Source organism: Micropterus salmoides, unplaced genomic scaffold (assembly GCF_014851395.1).
Source record: "Micropterus salmoides isolate LMB-PRFRI ecotype aquatic unplaced genomic scaffold, ASM1485139v1 Ms_hic_scaffold_6, whole genome shotgun sequence".
Lineage (NCBI taxonomy): Eukaryota > Metazoa > Chordata > Actinopteri > Centrarchiformes > Centrarchidae > Micropterus > Micropterus salmoides.
In genome coordinates this window covers 4,207,068-4,228,157 of record NW_024044348.1, presented here as the reverse complement: position 1 = coordinate 4,228,157, position 21,090 = coordinate 4,207,068, and the positions used below count along the sequence as shown (strand labels likewise).

The window sequence follows — 21,090 nt, the reverse complement described above, 5'->3', positions numbered from 1 at the left end:
CGCCCTGTTCCATAGCTTTTTGACAAAGATGCCATTGAATTAAAAATGGATGAATTTTAAGCTATGCGGCTGTGTGTGTGTGTGTGTGTGTGTGTGCGTACTAACTGGATAGTTCATTGGCTTTTGCCCAACAGACGCTGTGAGTGCAGCTGAGAAGGCGTTCATTGGCTGACAGCAGCATCGATCCTCAGCATCCTGACAGGGTGAAATCTTGAAGGCGAGCTCGACGACAGATACAGGACGACTTTATAATCATTTATTCATCCCTGCAACAAGCCATTTAGTGCCTCTCAGTTCAGGCCTTTTCTCTGTCTGCAGCTACGCATGAAGCTCTACATGTTTGATAATCTACTATACGGCATGTAAATTCCCGGCCTATTTGCTTAAATAATAGCGCAGTTGTAAATGTTGACAATGCATTATAACCACTTTCTAATAAGCCTGTCTGTCTGCGGTGATAAACTAAGTCATTGATAAGGAGTTTTAACAGTACAACATCTGGTCTGCAGCTGTTTTGATCCAGATGCTGCCACCATTTTAAGGTACAACCTTGTCTGCTCAACATTACGTTTAAATCAGCATAATTATAAAGAAACATTTCAAATGGACACAGCACACAAAAGGTTCATACTGAATCTCAGCATTCACAGTGTTTAGACACTCAGACAGCTAAAGCGTCATTAAAGTTTTATGGTTATGTTTAACGCAAAGCTCTTGATTGAGGTCAGAGAAAGATCAAGGTTTATTGAAAAAGTCTGAGTTTAGTTTCTAAGAAACAGGGTTGAGAATGGAAAGTGGAAAATAATAAGTGCTCCTCTTATTTACATGTTGGCGTGTAATCCACGCACACACATAATATTTATATGAAAACACTGACTTTAGTAAAATATAAACAGAACAAGGGAAACGTGTGGCTCTGAGGAGGAAGCAGCACATATTGGCATCCTGACTCTAAATCTACATCTGTCCAGCAGTTTAAGGTTTTGTTCTTTAATAAAATCCTCGTGCAAGATAAATCGTCTACATTGGTTGTTAGTCTTTAATTTGTTAAGCACTAACTTGTCAATAATCAGAACCATTCGTGCATAAAGAGTTCAACATTTGAATGTTCATCACACACAATAAGGCTATGATTGGTCAGTTCACAAAAAGTGACATTGACACATTGAGACGAACATGTTTCAACAAAAGGCACCCGGTAAGGTCGCCCTTTGCTCCGTGTATTCTCTACTTTTGGTGCCGATCAGTACTTACTTATATAATATTACTTAGACTAGCCACCGACGTAGTGCCCCAGGGTTAATCCAGTTTATTTAGGGGCATTACATACCGCCCACAGAACCTGATATGTAAAGGAGACGGGACATTTGGTTCATTTATTATTTATAACATCAGTATAACATCACACGCACGTTTCATTGTTCAAAACACGGGAATAAATAACTTCCAACTTCACAAGAACAAATACTTGCAGACTTATAACGTTAAACACAATCGTTACTTACTGTATATTCAGACCAAAGGCTAATTTAATTTTCACCGCTCTTTTCTCGCTGGACTGCTAGCAGAGTGTTGGCACCCAATGTGCTAATGTTTCGCATCTCGCTGTATCTTTGCATTGACTTTGTATGTAATCGCGTTTGGTCTGAAAGCACAGTTACACAGTGCCTCATTACAAACTTGCTCCTCTCCCTCACCAGCACTGAGCCTGGTTCTGGTGCTCATTCTGGCGGAGAGAATGGGCCTAAAAACCTCATCCTCCCGGTGGTCCAAAGCTCCTGCGCTAGTGGTGTAAACAAACGCCAACACGCCTCCAAAACTCTGAGCTCCCAGTCCAGGCAGGGTCAGCTAATGGGACTGCCAACTGTGCCAATGACAGAGCCTACAATTAGAGCCGTGGATGTCTATATCTTAATTCTTAACACATCTTTATACCCCCGTGATTATCCATGAGCAGTGTGTGCCGATAAGTGGTTTAGTTGGCTAATAGGGGCAGCCAGAAATGTGCTGGTGATTATTTGCTGGTTTTCTTCTGCTGATTTGGCAAAAAAAAAAAAAAAAGCAGTTTGAATAAATCAACTTCAGGCAACTGCGACGATGGGAATTTTTCAATATCTGTGCCGTTTTTAAAAAGTGTTACCTCAAATAAAAAGCTGTGTACATATATTGGAGAAAGTTCACGTCTACAATAGGAAAACATTATCCCTCCACAGACTACACTTTTGCAGCCATTGCCCCCTCTGTTTTCCATATCCTCCCTCTGTGCATGCCTCTAGCTAAACTCAAATAAAATCCCCCTGTAGGCTGAGTCCAGCCCCCGCAAACCAAGACCAGCAGGGCACAACCAAGACAAATTTGTGCTGTTGCTGCTCCATAGATCACCAGATGGCCCAGTGGCAGTCGGAGCGCTGCTGTGCTTTCAGGCCACTCAGCACTATCCCTCTGCCTCGCTTATTGGCAGGGTATCTCTCCCCCCCCACCCCTCGCTCCTGTCCGATCAGGCTGCTCGTCAATCTCAGTCTCACTAATTCATCACGCTGCGAATTCATCTGGTCACAGACTTTGACTGTCACCTAAATCTCTGAGTGTTTTTGCTTTCTCTTGGTCTAAGTAATTCAGTGAAAATAAAAGCGATATCTGTACTCCGTTTATCGAGTATGGAGACCGTGTGTGATTCAGATTTACTTTGATTCCTCCAAATAAACACCCCAAATAACTGTTTTTTGTGAAATGCCCTCTAGCGGGCCTCTGGAAGTCAACAATCAATGTTCTCCTCTGAGTATTGTGTTTTTACTTGTCCCCCCCACTTTAATTCTGATTCAATCAGCCAGAAAATAAAAAACAGTCAAGAGCCACACAAAAGCAGGTAATTCAATTGCAGGTGTTTTTTTCTGCTCTTGTGAATGGACACATTTGAATGCAGAGCTTAGTTTTGTTTGTTTTTTTTATTTCACGCAGTTAATCGCTGTAACCCTGTCGCCCACCCTGTGACTGTATTATTGACTGGCGAACATAAGCAGGTTTGATTAATGAAAAACACTCATCATGCAGATGTCAGTGGGGGCAGAATAGAAAGTTTTCAATATTAATTTAATGCTGCAGAGGTTTTGTGTTTTCTCGTACTGGCTAGAAACAGCAGATTGGTTCTCAACTTTGTGTTTGTGCTAGAAGTTTGCCTACGAGGGGGAAAGAGTTTGAGACAAGCTGCCCATCCCTGAGCGACTACTACTGAAGAGTCTGCCAGCAAGGCATGTATCCACCTGTAGTAGCTCAGCAACAGAGGATTGTATTTGTACAGCACAGTACCGGCTGCACTGGTGTTGGAAGTGTCTGAAAATGTGAAGCAGGATGCTACTAAGGACCATACTCAGTAGAATTTTCTGGATAAATAAAAGGAATAGGAAAACAGATCTCTGCACACACTAATGATTACAGCCCAGAATTGCATATTGAAATATTTTTTGTTCAGGCCACATAGCAAAGCGACTCAACCAGCTGACTTCCACCTGATAGTGACTAATGAATGATTATTACATTTGCATAACTTTTGCCTGTGTCATGAAAAAGCGGTACAGTGAAACCCTTAAGTTTTTTTTTTTTTGTTTGTTTGTTTTTACGAATGGCTGGAGAGACAAGAGAGAACAGCATTTAAAGTAGGTGCAGCAGACTATTTAATGACAACATCAATCAGCCGTGCACAGCGTGTGTGTGGACATTACCTAAAGCACTTCACAGGCCTATATAATGCAATATAATACAATTCAAAATAATGGTAAAATAAAAATGGTGCCAAATCATATCATGTACTTCAAATTTAGTTGGAAAAATAACTAAAGATATTGCCTAATCCGGTTAGCACATAATGTATTATAAGCTTATTATGCTGAATGTATAAAGACCTGACAGAATTACAGTTCCTCTTGGATATTTTAAAATATATAAATGGGTTGCACTATTTACAACTGTACACAGCAACGTTACATGTTATGGATTCATATTGAGAACCATAAGGGTGTTGTCGCTGTCAGTGCTTTTGGCTCCCAGAGGAATGAATGCACTTTCAGATAAAGAAGCCAAGTGGTGAACTCCTGTGTGGGCTGCTACTTTGCATGTATAAACAAGATGCAAAGCTCCTTATGGGACTGCCTTGTAAGAAAACTCACAAACTCAGTGTGTTTTAAAAGAAAATCAGATATCTTGGCCGTCTGTGTGTGTAGCCAGGTTTCTAATGTCAGCATGTAAAACGTCTTTCGTGTCCTCTCACGTTGCCGTCAGTCTAAATGTTCTTACCTTAAAGTACTTACTTGTGAAACATTATGTGTGACCTTAGAACTAAACAGGCATTAGGTGTTTCTGACTTTCCCCTTCTTTAGTCTGTCTCCCACCATGTGTGCAGGCCATAAAGTGATTTGACATTTAGCTATATTTTTTGCAATAAAAATATGTTTAAATGTCAGAGTCAGTCTCAACATATGCCCAAAACCTTTGGTTTCTACTAAAATCATCTGCAGCTCAACTGGTTTCAACTAAACTCTATAGAGAAATACTGGTTTTGCTGTTGTCATGAAACAAGTAAATTCATCACTACTAACTGCTGCGTAGCTTTATTAGCTATATCTGTCTGTAACTAATCATATTCACACAAAAGAATATTTTATTTCCTTGATTTTAGCTTCAGCTAGTTCACATAGTGCTTCACTGCCTGCTCACTGTGGGAAGACTTTACTTACAGTAGAGCTCGCCCGTCAGAGTGAAATAAAACCTAATGTAAAGGGGGATGATTTAATATGCAGCCGTTTACCCAAATTATTAATCATGTGATAGAAAATATTCTTTAAAATAAGCTCCAACCAAATGTTGAAGAATGACTATTGCTAATTATTGCTAGAAATGAGTACTGTTGCTCTTGTAAATCCTGGCTTAAGAAGGTACACTTGAAACAAACTAAACTCATGAAAAGAAGAAACATCCCTTTTTCAGGACACTGTATTTTAAAGATAATTCTGTAAATACCAAATAACTTTACAGATCTTTATTGTTAAGGGTGTAAACAGTGTTTTCCGTGCTTGCTCAGTGAACCAAAAACAATCGCTGAACGTGCACCTGTGGAACTGCGTACAGACGGTTACAATTAAGGTCACAGTTATAAAAACTTAAACCCTAAAGAGACCTCTCTCTGAAAAACACCAAAAGAAAGACGCCCAGGGTTCCTGCTCATCTGCATGAACGTGCCTTAGGCATGCTGCAAGGAGGCAAGAGGACTGCAAATGTGGCCAGGGATATAAATTGCAATGTCCGTTATGTGAGATGCCCAAGAAAGCGCTACAAGGAGACAGGAAGGACAGCCGATCGTTCTCTCAGTGGCAGACCACATGTAACAACACCCGTACCGAACCACAGGGCCACACCAGATACCCAGATTTGCTGAGTATAGTTTCTCATGACGTGCTGCCCAAACACAACTACAGGCAAAAGTGTTTATAGCTGTTGGTTTTGGAAAGTTACAGTATGGAGGGCAGCTACAAACGTCTGACTGCCGCTTTGCCGTTTAATTTGGCCGACTTTTGGGGGACTATTTCTTGCAAAGAGTTAGATGAGAAAATCAATACCACTCTCAGAAGTGCTGGGCAGACGAAAACACTTCTGTTCATCTATAGAAGAAGTTGTAGCACATAAAAAAATTGTTGTATTAGCGTATTTTTTAACTTTAAAGAGAGTCAGGTTAGTTGTTTCTACCTGCTTAAACTTATACTTCTGCTGTATGTCTGGCAGTTAAAGTCATCAGACAATCTCTTTTAGCAATTCCCACTGGAAATATATATATATATATAAAAAACAGTACACCCTGACTCAACATCAGCCTTAATGTACGTAAGTGGTGATAATGTGGTTTTATCTGTGCTCACCAAGAGACAGACTAAAGTGGATGTGAGGCTGTTTCTTTTGTGTTTCGTTGTCTGACTTATAATGGAGTCTCTTAGCTTGTGCAACAGGGTTTGTTTTAGCTTCATCCGAACCTAAAAGTCTGTTTTTTTGTCTGGATTTTTTCTGCCAGAGTGAATTATACAACCTGATTGCTTCTTTTTTTCATTTAAAGAGTTTTAAATCGCCTAGAGTTGTCCTCCCCTCTCCTTTTGCTCTTGTTCAGATGTCGTGAATAACCTCTCGTGTTAAATGCTGGCCAGGAAATGCAGATAGAAAGTAAGGATTCACATGGTAAAAGGGAAAACAAAGGAATGTCATTATGATTCTTGTCCTGCGTATAGGAGGAATGTTTATGGATCTTCTTATTAGATCCTGCATTGAAAAAGAAGTTTAAATTATCAATATTTCAGTATGTGTGAGTCTGAAGAATAAAGCCAGCTCTCCATCATTAGAATGAGTAAATATTAATTTGAAAATCGTTCACCTGTCCACCCCTGGCCCTGCTGTACAAACAGTTTGCTCGCCTTCAGACATGCGGTAAAATCATTCATTACGTTTCTTTTGAATTCAGCTTTGGAAATATTACTGTACCATAAACACTTCTTGAAATAGCCAAGCTGTCCTCGAGTTTTTCGGAATGAGCGTCACAATCTTTTGTGAAGGGTTTTGCACAGGAAAATAAAAAAAACGGCTGCAGATGCATGTCTTTGTCCTCTCACTGTACACAGCTGACCTGCTTTTAATGCAGGTTGACAGAACAAGTATGATGTTAGATATTAACATGAAGAGCTTCTTTCCAGTCCCAAAAAAAGTGGGAGTGGTTCGAAGATGCAGCTCTAAGATGAAGCCCTTTTTGATTTTGAGACACTCACATTAAAACCTGACTGTCAGCTATCAAACCCTGGTGTAGCAGGAAATATCTGGATCTCATGTCACGTTGTCCTTGGGCAGTAATTCATGAAAGACCAGAAAAACAAGAAAATATACCTTTCAACAACAAACTGTACTCACAAATAATAATATTAATAATATAATAAAGATACATTTATTTCAACAGCAGAAAATGCAGATGCAGAAAATAAGCATATTCCCCCAAATTTCTAACTATTCCTGTAATTTCTTCTTGACAACAGCCTCTGAGAGCCTGTTGGACCAGAGCAGCATGGATTCAAGAGACTGCCACTGGAATAAAGCGCTAGGTTAAGAATGGAAGGTGTGAAAAAAGAGCCAAACCTCCTGAGCAGGCTCAGATTTTATTATTGGGAAAGAGCCATAGACAAACCTAGAAATATTCCTTAAAGAGTTAGCCCATGCCAAAGTATATTATGCAGCTCTTAATTTAGTGCAGAAAGTTCTGCTTAGTGCCAGCGAGCTACTCTTGATCAAAGTCATTAGTCACTTGATTTGGACTCTTTGCTGCTGAATAATTGAGGCTGTGAGAGGATAAAGGATTTCACTATGCTGGCTCGCTAGTTAAGAGAAATAAAGAGAACTCCCCTCTCTGAGAGAGAGAGACTGGAGGAGGAGGAGAAAAAGAGGGAGAGCAGGAGGAACTGAGAGATGCACAGAAAACAGAGAGTAAATTAGAGAAAGATTGAGCGGGAGGGAGTGTGAGTCTGATGTATGCTTTGTCTGCTCATAGCTCTGTCCACCACACTACTGATGAAACATTTAACACTATAATTTCTGTAAAACTACCACCCACGTTTAGGGGGAGAAGTTCCCCAAGTCTGGACAACTTTCCCTGTCGCTTCTCAGGCTCGTTTCACCTCAATTTCCAGGGTTTTTCCTTCCACTTCCTTTTCAACTTATGGCTATTTATTCAGAGCTCTTGGCACTCTGGGTACTTTACGTCCCTTCTGCGGGAGTGCAGCTCACCCCGTGAGCATATATCAAAAAGATAATAGCGCTTTGATTTATGTTATCTTGAGATGATGTAATATACAATGAAATGTTCCGTCTTTTGTGCTTGTTTTCATTTAAAGTCTTCGGGTTCTGATTTATACCAGCAATTCATCCACTTACAGACCTGTGATGGATTCTCTGAATACGGACCTCAGAATGTGTTGAACCCACTCATCAGTGTTTATAAAGGATGCACACACCTTAAAGAAAGGATTTCTTATCGAAAAACATTCCACTCGTGTGGTTAGAAGAGCAAAAAGGCTGAAAATAACTGTGCCCGGTAATATGTAGATTTCATTTTTGTAAATAATGGTCCGTTAGAATATAGGACAAATAGCAACCCCTAATCCGTTGTCCCATGGTAGTTCCACTGTATTCAGCAAAATACTGTGGGTGCAGACGCTGAGAGAATTAAAATGCTAAACGCTTAACGACTGTGGTGCTGTTTGGAGGAAACTGCACAGGTTCTGCATCCATCACGCTGCGTGTCACCACTGCAGGCTGACGTTTGTGGTGTGCTGTTCGGAGCTGTTATCATGTCATGATAAATGTTGAGCAATATTTGAGTCTTAATATTGCACTCTGAGAAACAGTTGCATTCAGGTGCGTCCTGCCTCAGGGCCTCAGTATGCTTCGAAGGAACTAGTTTGTACGACGATTCATAATGTTGGACTCGCTTTATCACATGAAAAATTTAAAAAATGGCTTGTGTAAAGAATGAAAGAAGAGGGCTCAAGAGAGATCGCGTCTGCAGAGATTGTCGGTTTCAGAAAGTTGCAGAAATTGTCGGACGCAGCCCTTCCAGTCGATAGAAAGGTGTTGGTGGTGAAGGTTTCAGACGAGGTCAAACAATCCGACTAGCACTTAGTCTGGGTTGGTCTGCTGTCTATAGATAGTACTAATGGCACTAAATGACTGAAGTAACCAGCTCCTAGTTAAACTGAACATGTGTGGGGTAAGAGGTGACTATCACTTTGACGCAGTTTTGGGAAGCACTGAACCCAGATGGTTTATTTTTAGCCAAGTCGAAGCTACATACACAAAAGGTTTATGTAAAAAGAAATACAGCAGACAGAGTCAGCTACAAAAGTGAGTTATTCCACAGAGGTGCCATTTATCTCCATTGGATTACATTCTATAGATTCTTTCAGTTTGCCAGACATGAGCACTTTACCAGCATAAGGAAGTGACAAATTGAAAAGTTAAGGGCAAAATATGAAGGGGTTGGTGATGGTGCAGTGGATAAGACACATGCCTTTGGTGTGAGACACCCACTGTGAGACACAATTGTGTCCCTGAGCAAGACACTTAACCCCTAGTTGCTCCAAAAGGCGTGCGACCTCTGACATATATAGCAGTCGTGCAGCACTGACAATACAGCCACTGATCTAAAAGATATTTGGCCTTCAAGTCTTGTTGGAAAATGAATTATAGAGCACGTCTGAAGAAGCCAGCAAACTCCTAGGAAATGTAGGTAAAAAGTCTTGTTAGAAATAGTCTGGGGTTGTTGCCACAGTAGTTTTAGGCAAAATGTATGAAAAAAATAGAGGAACTAATTACTTTTCTCAGGGAGTAATTAGTATAGTTAGTAATTGATTCATTTGAAAAGGTAAGAAAGGGGAATTTTTCCACGAGCAAACCAACATCAGCGACAGGATTTTTGCTGCAGCTGCACCAAGACTGCAGATTTCTCTTCTCCAAAGCATCAGATTAACTGAAACTTTAAAAAAAAACGATTGTTGTGCTGCAGTGTAAGTGTGTTTATAGCTTTAAACTCACTATATAACTAAAGATGCCAGCACTTAGGTATCTCTTGGTATGAAGAGATCACAGACCAGCTGGGCTGGTAAACATCGACGTGCTGTATAGAGTTTACAGATGTAACGTCGCATGCTTTATGGAAACTGCAGATTAGAACTTTTCAGCCTGTCGCCCCTCGCTGACATTTAGAGCTGACAGTATGCAGATTTACACCCTGCGCTGCCATCAGGGAAGTGATGACAGTGTCACGGTGTTGGTTAAACTGCTATGAAATGTATTTATTTCTGCCATTATTCATGAAGACTGAGACCAATACTTAGTTGTGGTGATATCTGATCTGTTTGTCTGCAGTACCAATAGCTGTCTTTTAACTGTCCAAGTACAATACTTTTTCTTTAAGGACCAAACAAACTTAACTGTAAGATAAACATAAAAACCCTTCACTTTACTCCAGAGGTCTCTTAATTTGGTTAAAAATAGATCCTTTGCAGTAACAGTTCAAGGAGGTGAAAGCATCTTTTGAGACCTGTTCTGGAGGGATTGGACAAAATATCATCCTAACATGTGTAATTTAAAATAGGGTAGCTTTAGCTTACAGGTTGCATTTATTTATTTATTTATTTGACATGTTTTTATCACGGGTGCATATATTTTTTGTTTGCAGTCACTGTCCATGAATCTTCATTGTTTGCACTTGTTAATGTGTCTACCAGCAGCAGAATTTCTTTCCTGCAAAAGTTTGTTTTCCTTTTTGTTCTTTTATTTAATCTTTATATAACAATCCCCACTTACACATAACAAATACTTTAGATTGTTAATTGTTTCACATGTTAATTGCCGCTAAAGAAGTTATGGAAAAATAATTAAACAATTTTAAAGTAATTTAATCACATATATTTTTGCAGAATAACACGTTACATTAATAACACGAGTACAATGTAAGGATGGAGGTCAAATCCTTGTCTGTGATTGGCTGCTCCTGCTTATTTCTCACTTCTGGAGCTTTATTGACTGTAATTCTTAGAGGTTTGATAAATGTGGGTCCTGCTCTCTTTACTTCACTTCTCTTTCCTCCTCGTCTTCTCTCACCTGACCTCACCTCGCCTTTCGACTCTCCTCTCCTCGTGTAAACACTCCCATGATTACTTCAGATGTCCATGAATCCTCCACAGTCTCAGGCATCATGACTCATGCAGATATTGATGATTACACAGTTTTAAATCAGGCGTTGACTCATTCCCTCCTCCCCTGTCCAGGCTGTGAGAGTGACTTCTGGGGGCCCCACTGCAGTAACCGCTGTCAGTGCCGGAACGGGGCCAAATGTAACCCGATAACCGGAGCCTGCGTCTGCACCGACGGCTACCAGGGCTGGCGCTGCGAGGAGCCCTGCGACCCCAGCTTCTACGGCAAGGACTGCCTGCTGGAGTGCCAGTGCCTCAATGGCGCCACATGCCACCATCAGACTGGCGAGTGCCTCTGTGCGCCCGGATACACCGGGGCCTTGTGAGTAGCTTTTTGGCTGTTTATGCTGCTGGACGTGATGCATCTCTGTCACTCTGAAGCCCCCTCTGAATTCTCAACAGAACATGTGTTTAAGGGCTTTTGCCTTATTTCACATATGATTGAGAGATGCAGTTATTTCCCAAAAATTTTAATATTGAAGTTGAACTTTGAAGTTAAGCCAAAAGGAATATTTTACAACTACTGAATGTAATAATTCATCTGTGTAATACATTATTAAGGAAAGCCTAAATCAAAATGACATTTATAACATATATTCTACATTAGTAGGTTTTATTACATTAACAGACGTATTTAAAAAAAATAAAGAAGTAATATATTAAAGAAATATACCAAGCAGTAATTTATTTATTTTTTAAAAAGAAATTTTAAAATCTGTTAAACAGCAAATGCTCCAAAAGGCAACACAGCTGGATAGTGGTGTAGAAAGGGAAGTAAACACACTCGAGACAAAACAACCTTCTTTTTTTAGTGGAAAAAAATGAAATTGATTCTCTTTCCTCCTAATTTTTTTTAGCAAACACCAGGTAACCAACAAGGTGTGTCTCTTACATGTGACCTAAGGGGGCAGTACTTCAGCTTCTCTTTAATCTGTTTTTATCTTTTTACTGTATTCTTCTAAAAAGACGCTAGAATTGGTCATCAGTCAAATACAAGGTAGTGAAGCAGAAGGCTCTTTGTAGGAAAGCTATCAGTCTCTATCAAGAAAAATAAGCGTGATTTCAACTAGAGTTGGTGCATTAAGAATCCAGCAGAGGTTATCTAGCATTTCTTTCTTTGTTTGTAATATTTGTTGTCCTAACTGTGAGCTCTCTCATTAAAAAGACTTTTTTATTCCTGTTTTGCCTTTGCACAAATCCATGAGTAAAAGAGTAACGCTATTTCCTGTTGCTGATTTCTGTAGGCTGTTTGCCAGAGAGAGGCTGCTGTCACTTCATCCTGATTGCCCAACACTGGTGATTAGATGCCTCACTATGAAATGTCACATCACGTCTCAACATGAACACCTGCTTCTTCTTCTGTTTCTTTTCCCCCTCCAGCTGTGAGGAGCCTTGTCCTCCAGGTAAACACGGCTCCCTGTGCGAACAGCGCTGTCCCTGTCAGAACGGAGGAACGTGCCATCACGTCACCGGGGAGTGCTCCTGTCCCGCCGGCTGGGTGGTACGACCCGCTGCACATCCACAACAGAACCAACTAATGTGCATGTCTATTGGAGCTCCGCTAATAAGGACTATTAAAACCCAAAGCTTTTAGGCTGGAAAAGCTTCCTTAAGGGCATTTAGTATCATCAAGGGCCACTCATATTTAGGAATCTCTTCGGACTATAGTCACCACACTGCACCTGCTCAGACTCGAGCAAAAAATTTACTACTTGATTTTGACATTTTCATTATTATAACAGAAGATTTTATAAATAAACAACTTGCTGATAATTACAGTTTAGGATGAGTATCAAATCATGATGCTTTGATTTTGAGTTCGAAATAGCACAATATAAAGAAAAAACATTGCCAATATAAAGCTTGGCAGCTGGGTCAAAAGTTTTGTTAACTTATTATTTGATCAGATGTTAGATTTTCCTGATCTTAATCATGATTTGGCTATTTTAGACAATTTAAGACTAGTTTGGTTAAGTTGGTTTTCGTACAGCTAATTTTGTTAACAAGAACAAGAGTTTTCTCGAAAACCATTTTCCTCAAATAATTTTGGTATCGGCTCTGAGACGATCTGCTGGCATCTGTTTCAAAACATTTCAAATGACATCCAGCTCTAGTTACTCTAGTTAGAGTTACTACGCATATTTCTGTGATTTTAGTTTCTTTAACTTCAGATGGAGGATTATGTGCTCTATAAAGTCATTTATGTTCCTTTATTTTCACTTTTCTAGTTAAGACTAAGGTCATAAACCAGAGCAAAATGTTTTTCTTAGATCTGAGAAGTCAACATTTAAACTTTCAAACTTTTCCCTATAAACTTTTACCTCAGTTAAATCAATGTAGTGAGCGGATGGTATAAACACTTTGCATTCACATGTCTGATGTGCATGTAAACACGATGGTCATGTGATCTTCCTCCGCAGGGTCCGGTCTGCGCACAGCCGTGTTCGTTCGGATCATTTGGCATTAACTGCTCTCAGGAGTGCACATGTCGCAACGGAGGCCTGTGTGACCACATCAGCGGCCAGTGCCAGTGCACTGCCGGCTACATCGGAGAGAGGTGTGACCAGAAGATTACTTTATCTTTTAACTTTATCAGAACCTTCAGGGAAATTAGTATTTGCTGCAGATGCAAATAATGATTCAGCAGGGAGAAAGACACACAGTTGGATATTGCTATCATTATTATCACTATTATTCATTTTTATTGATATTTGTATTATTACTGCTACCACTACTGTTATTTTACATTTCTATGTGTTGGGCTAGTGTGTGTTTTCTTTCTTCCTCCTCTCTCTCTCACTCCCTCCCCCTCTCTAGCTCTCTCACACCCACCCTGAGTCTGCTCGAGGTTTCTGCCCGTTAAAAGGGAGTTTTTCTTGCCACTGTGGCCAAGTGCAGGGGCGTGGGCGTAGGGCGTAGGAGAAAAGGGGATTGAACATGTTGGGCCCTCATGTGAGGCCCTCAGAGATACTAGAATGAATAGCCATGGATGCTGGGAGGGGCCCATCGAGGATGCCTATGAGTCCAGAATTTTGTGCTACGCTCCTGACCAAGTGCTGCTCATGGTGGGAACTGTTGGGTCTCCGTCAATAATTGTATTATAAAGAGTACAGGTTTTTCCTGCATAGAGGAATTTGCGCATAGAGAAAACAACCAGCGCCAAAATGATCAGCCGCTGTATTTTACACATGCAGCTAGCGTTGGATTTAGGCCCCCATCCACACTACTCCGTTTTAGTTTACAAACGGAGAATTAAAACGAATACGATCTCCGTCCACACCAGCGTTTCTGCTGCGTTTTGGAGTTGATCTCCGTCTACAAACGACATCTAAGACCCGTTCAGGTGCACTGGGCATGCGCGTGCTGGTGTAAACATGAAGCAGATGGTCTATTACGTAGTTACAAAAGATTTGGCGATAAATAAATGCAGAGAAAACATCAGACCAGGGTTTTTTTGTTGCATGGATCAATAACGAGCTGGGACTGTTACTGAATGTAACACGGGAGTGTGGCGGCAGAAAACAGACTGGGAGTTGTTGCAAAGTAAATGGCGACATGCACAGTACAAGTGTAGGCAGATGAGTGTTATTTGCACGTTACAGAATATTTTAATAAAAATACGATGTCAAAAACCCGGTCAGCAGCATCGTGTTTCTGCTTTGCAAGACCCAATCAGAGAGCCGAGCGTGAGCGGCTGCGTCATCGTTTCTAAAGTCCTCTGTTTTGGCCGTCTTTACTAAAACGCCCTCCGGAGTTTTGAAACGCAAAACGGGGTCGGCAGCGTTTCCAAACTTCTCCGTTTTAGGTCTTCGTTTTCACCGTTGTAGTCTGGACGGGAGGTGCGAACGTAGCAAAAGGTCTCCGTTTTAATTCGAAAACGCAGTAGTGTGGATGGGGCCTTAGAGACCAGCTGCTGCGTTGGTTTGACTGCGCCTGAATGCTCCGCTACGAAGCTAGCGCTGATAAGAGGGATGACTTCTTGTGATTTCTCACAATATAAAAGCCGTTTGTGCTTTTGATACATTTTACTCTTTAGCGTACCGGGACACACCTGTAACACCAAAATCTGTTAGCTATCAGATTCTGTGACTACACCCAAACGACAATGTTTTCCTAACCATAACCAAGTACTTTTGGTGCCTAAACTCAACCAAGTACTTTTAGTACCTAAACCCAACAACCAAGTACTTTTAGTACCTAAACTCAACCAAGTACTTTTAGTACCTAAACCCAACAACCAAGTACTTTTAGTACCTAAACTCAACCAAGTACTTTTAGTACCTAAACCCAACAACCAAGTACTTTTAGTACCTAAACTCAACCAAGTACTTTTAGTACCTAAACCCAACCAAGTACTTTTGGTGCCTAAACCCAACAACCAAGTACTTTTAGTACCTAAACCCAACCAATTACTTTTAGTACCTAAACTCAACAACCAAGTACTTTTAGTACCTAAACCCAACCAAGTACTTTTAGTACCTTAACCCAACCAATTATTTTTAGTACCTAAACTCAACAACCAAGTACTTTTAGTACCTAAACCCAACCAAGTACTTTTGGTGCCTAAACCCAACCAAGTATTTTTAGTACCTAAACCCAACCAAGTACTTTTGGTGCCTAAACCCAACCAAGTACGTTTAGTACCTAAACCCAACCAAGTACTTTTAGTACCTTAACCCAACCAAGTACTTTTAGTACCTAAACCCAACCAAGTACTTTTAGTACCTAAACCCAACCAAGTACTTTTAGTACCTAAACCCAACCAAGTACTTTTAGTACCTAAACCCAACAACCAAGTACTTTTAGTACCTAAACTCAACCAAGTACTTTTAGTACCTAAACCCAACAAAGTACTTTTAGTACCTAAACTCAACCAAGTACTTTTAGTACCTAAACCCAACCAAGTACTTTTGGTGCCTAAACCCAACAACCAAGTACTTTTAGTACCTAAACCCAACCAAGTACTTTTGGTGCCTAAACCCAACAACCAAGTACTTTTCGTACCTAAACCCAACCAAGTAGTTTTGGTGCCTAAACCCAACAACCAAGTACTTTTAGTACCTAAACCCAACCAAGTACTTTTGGTGCCTAAACCCAACCAAGTACTTTTAGTACCTAAACCCAACCAAGTACTTTTCGTACCTAAACCCAACCAAGTACTTTTAGTACCTAAACCCAACCAAGTACTTTTGGTGCCTAAACCCAACAACCAAGTACTTTTAGTACCTAAACCCAACCAAGTACTTTTAGTACCTAAACCCAACCAAGTACTTTTAGTACCTAAACCCAACCAAGTACTTTTAGTACCTAAACCCAACCAAGCTGCAGCCGCTTCACATCGTCAGCAAAGCCTCTGGCGCTTAACTTCCCATTTGGGTCACAGAATCTGATAGGTCACACATTTTGGTGTCACACCGGCACTTCTCACAAGCTGCCGCCCCTTTTTCTGCCCTCTCCATATTCCCGTTTCTTTTCTCACCTGCCTGCTAATTTCTTTTGGTGGAGACAGAGCAGGAAGAAGCTCGGGGGTCATGCAGAAAGTTGCTCTCCAAATTCACTTTTCATGAACCGACCAATCACAGCCTGGAGTTGGCGGGTCATTAAAAAAAGATTGATGCATTACAGCAAACTGTTGAAATGTTGAACTCGTTGTTCTGAATGCACGGTTTTTATTATTGACAAGTTAGTACTTTGCATAAACAAGAGTCTAACCACCATGTAGAGCATTCTTCTTGCACAATCATTTTATGACAACAAACAGAAACAAACAAAAGAAAACAACCCACAAAAATTAAACCGCTGGTTTGTCCAACTGGAATTAATATTACACTAATGGTAATCTATATGGTAGCTAATCAAACTAATCTCTGTTGGCAGAGTATCCAAATAATGTGTGACCTGGAAATATATTGTTTAACTAATAAATGTACTTTTTATTTAACGTTATAATATTTATTAATAAGCTAATTTATTTTCGTGACTCCTCCAGGTTGTGGATATATTTTGTTTATCAAATGGTCAGAAATAATGAAAAAATGCAGAGATTTCAGTCATAAGGTAACTCACTGCCTTTACTGTACGTGTACCTATCGTGCTTACTTGTGAAGTCACCCCCGAAAGGCCCATTCTGAGGCAGGAAAAACCCTAAATGAGATAACTTCTGTTTTTAACTGGGCTATATAAATACAGTTACTTAACTTTAAATACAACGGGGAAACTAATAGAAACAGTAAGGCAGAACAGTTGGTGTCAATGTAAATATATTAGTAGGATATAGAGAGAAGGAGTGTGAGACTTCATGTTCACTATTAATGCTCTTTCCCTTATACATACTAATGTTCATGAATTGCCATTATGCACTTTTTTTTTTTTTTTTGTCAAGTAAGACATTTTAACCAGGAGCCATTTGAAATTATTTTCTACTTTATTTCCTCCATCATCTCCGACACTGTCAGTTATTAGGTGAAACAGTCTTTCTCCAACCCCACCTCCCCTGTGTCCAGCTCTGTCTCTCTCTTCCTTCAAATCTGTCCATCTCTCTCTCTCTCTCCCTCTCTCCCCCGTTACTCTGAATAGAGCCAAATTACCTCCATTCATTTAGGCTCCAGACAGGTGAATTAGCCTACATGGAATAATTCCTAGATTGAGTTCTCCACCAACCCGTCCACGTTCTAATGGAATTAGCCGAGATAAGAGTCCTGAGGAAGTCGGCATGATTTAAACGTGACACAAAACAGAAATCCTCGCTGAGCCATTTTAATCGAGTGATTTGTCTATTTCTTAGTGGTTTCAACTTGCGGACGTGTCGAGAATGATGCAGAGAAGTCAGCCTAACTTAGGCTTTAACTTAGCTTAAACCATTTTTTATTCAACTCACTTCTTTCTGTTCAATAGTGCTCATTATAAAGACCGTCCAGGGTGTCAACATAATGCGTTGACCTTATAATGGTTTAGGTGTACGTGAGTGTAGAGTGCCTGTCATCTGTGAGGATAGTGGAGTGCTCTCTGCCAGTGTGGAATAATATCACTCAGTTTTTCTTTGCTAGGTAGGAGTAGATTGTTCATTAATTTGTTAGTTTCTCAAAGGATCATTCAGGCCGCAGTGAACGTGAAACCTATTTAAACATTTTGAACAATGAAAAACAACATTAGTTCCCAGTTTGGATCATTTTTGGATATGATGTACATGGAACACACAGAAACTTGATTTAGCTCCCTGTTTACGTGATGCTAATGGGTGAAGAGTGGAAGTTAGTCTCAGACTTTGTGGGTACATTGTGTATATCCAGGTGTTTCCAGGGTTCTCAGCTTCCATAAGGACGGTCTGAGCTCCCATGGAAGCAGTAAAATCATGCATCTGTGGGGGGGTCACTAATTCATTTATCAACAACCATCATTTTGAATCACAAATAATGTATTTGTCATTGTAATTAGTACTATTATTTACATTAAAAAGATAAACATTTGACATGTTTTCCTAATGAACTACACTGCGCACCGCAAGACTGACAGGATGGCTGCACTACAGTTCAGTTTTGACCGAACAGGTTGAGACCGCGACCCGCAAACATGAACTCAGTTGTATTCAGTGCTTGATTTGGGCCGGTACCCACCTTTGGCGTACCGGGACTTTTTCTTGCGTACCGGTGTTCTGACGATATATGCTGCCTTGTCAGAAAATGCTACCGTAGCAGAAATCGATAGCAGAGTCTATCGAGTCGCTCTGTCCTATCGAAAAATGCTACCTTATGTGTTCCCTTTTCCAATCCCATAAAGGTATAACTCTCACAGTATTATGACTGTTTTTGGTTATATTATAACATCATTTCAGGGGTAGCGTATTCTGATGTTGACTAATATCCCCTATCAAATAAAGCTCCCACCACAGAATCATTTTATATTACCCCACTACTCACTTCACGTGTACTGTAAGGAGATGGGGAACATGTTGAAATACTGTATTAAGCCATCTTTATTTTTATATTATGTTTTTTTATATTATGTAAGATATCAGGGGTAGGGGTATTCTAATACATATATGTATATATATATTTTTGGATATTGCTGACGATCAGCCACTATCTTGACGGCATGCCCAACAGCAAGGTTGCACAGATTTATGGGCGTGGAAACAGATCACGCTTGTGGGTCATACGCATGTGCAGAACCGCTAAGTAGCACATCTCGACAGGTAGCATAAATCGACAGAACGCCGGCACTTCTCACAAGCTGCATTAGGCTATGTTCCACTATATATTTATATTTTGAATTCTCACCTGCCACCTTTATTTTGTTTCCCTTCATATAAATAAAGACATTTCCACAATAAATTGGTGCAGAAAATGTCTCCAGAATGCAGAAAAACTAAGTGTTAAATGGTCAAAGTCTTCTGATGTGGGACCCCAAGACCCACCCACTGATATATTTCCGCAACGAATATTCATTCAAAATACTGTTAAAATATCTTCTCATCTTGTTCTTGTGACCCAAGTGTGCCGTCACACTCCTAATCTGACCCCTATTTAGTTATTTATTTATCTCTACCGGTAACGTTAGCTAGTAGGCTACATTAGAGACGAAGCTCAGATTATAACACAAGCCCTGTCTTTGGTGTATTGTTATCTCAGCCACTCTCATTTATGTACAGATTGAGTTAGCAGAACAGGCTGAACCCAGTTGAGTTCGTTCACCAGATTGTTTACTGCGCTGCCTGATTTGCCTTCGTCATCTGATCAGCGGTAGCTAATGGAAAATCAGGGTCGACATTAGAATTTATCCTGTCTTTTAACGCCGCGGTGTAAATCACCATTACATTCTTTATCACCATATTTTTTGTTTTTAAGTGCCACAAAAAACTCCAAAATCAAACCATATTAGCATTTAAACACACTGTTTGATTAATGTAGCTTCAAGTTGAAATACAAAGTTTGCACCTTTAATACCTTATACGAAATACCAAGAACCATCAGAGATCACTTTTATCCAAAGCACTTTGCAAGTTTCCTCTCATTTGCCCATTCACACCCCATGGCAGGCAGACACCATGCTGGCGTGACCGGTGGGAGTAATTGGGATTCATTAGTGGACGGCCGCTCTACCTGCTGAGCCACAGCCGCCATTATTATTCTAAAGAACTTCTCAGGAACATTTCTCAGTCAGATACATTTTCTTTGAAAAGCTTCAAATGAGGCAGATATAATCACAGAGAATGTTGGCAATAAGTGAGTGCACTCTAAAGTATAAATGCATAAAGATCACGGAGAAACCTGTTTTAGATGAGATCTGAAACAGAATCCTGGATAAACTACATGAACCTGGCATGCATAGATTCATTTCATCTTCACAAAACAAAAAGAGACCCAATCCAGAAAGAACCCGAAGACAGTCTGACTTTAGCATACCTGAGGCCAATCCTAAATGTGAACAGACGATATGATGTTCTATCAATAAAAGCATGGCAACATGTCATTTTTCCTGCAAAGATCACACTTTGGCTAAAAAACTTTTTACTCGTCCGACAATTATGACGCACAAAATCAGAACTGATCCCCAGAACACTCAGGAAAAGAACTGGAAAGATCAGTCTATCTGTCAATTTAATAAAATGTACCTGTAATCAAGCCCAAAGACCAACCATCGCCTTGTTCCAGCTTCTCAATAATGAGAATGTTCTGCTTTTCTTTGTCTCATGTGACAGTAAGCTGAATATCTATGAGTTGTGGACTTTTGTCCGTCACTTTCAGCTTGACATTTTCGGACATTTTTACATACTAAGTTATTTGTTGATTTATCAAGGAAATAATTATCAGCAATTATCAGCATTAACTTGGGGTGGTGATGGGGCAGTGGATAAGACACATGCTTTTGGTGTGAGAGACCCGGGTTCGATTCCATTGTGAGACACCAATGAGTCCCTGAGCAAGACAATTAACCCCTAGTTGCTCCAGAGGTGTGCGACCTCTGACATATATATATATATAGCAATTGTAAGTCGCTTTGGATAAAAGCGTCATGTAAATGTCACTTCTTAAACTCAAGGGTATAATAAACCCTGGACCAGAGATCCACAGTAGAACAGGACCCAACTCCAACCCAATTACATTGAACATGTTTTGGATATGGCCCATCTCTGCTAGGAACCGATTGGACCCATTGTGAAAAAATCCTTTTGTCCAAACTGACCTTTCCAAAGACATATTATCTCAAAAATTTGTCTCAGTGTTGTTTGGATAGGAACTACCTACAATTCACAAAACAGCATTTATTTGATGTTGAATCTGGATTCCAACTTGATATTTAGTAGTTTAAATTTAAATAT

At 40.1% G+C, this 21,090-nt stretch overlaps 1 protein-coding gene across 1 annotated transcript in view; it reads left to right on the top strand.

Annotated features, from left to right (window-relative positions):
• LOC119889986 (multiple epidermal growth factor-like domains protein 11) overlaps positions 1-21,090 on the top strand; it is a 159,830-nt gene that overhangs the window by 80,933 nt on the left and 57,807 nt on the right. The window contains 3 exon segments of the mRNA XM_038700963.1: positions 10,848-11,094; positions 12,153-12,273; positions 13,193-13,329. Coding sequence (XP_038556891.1) covers positions 10,848-11,094; positions 12,153-12,273; positions 13,193-13,329 — 505 coding nt within the window.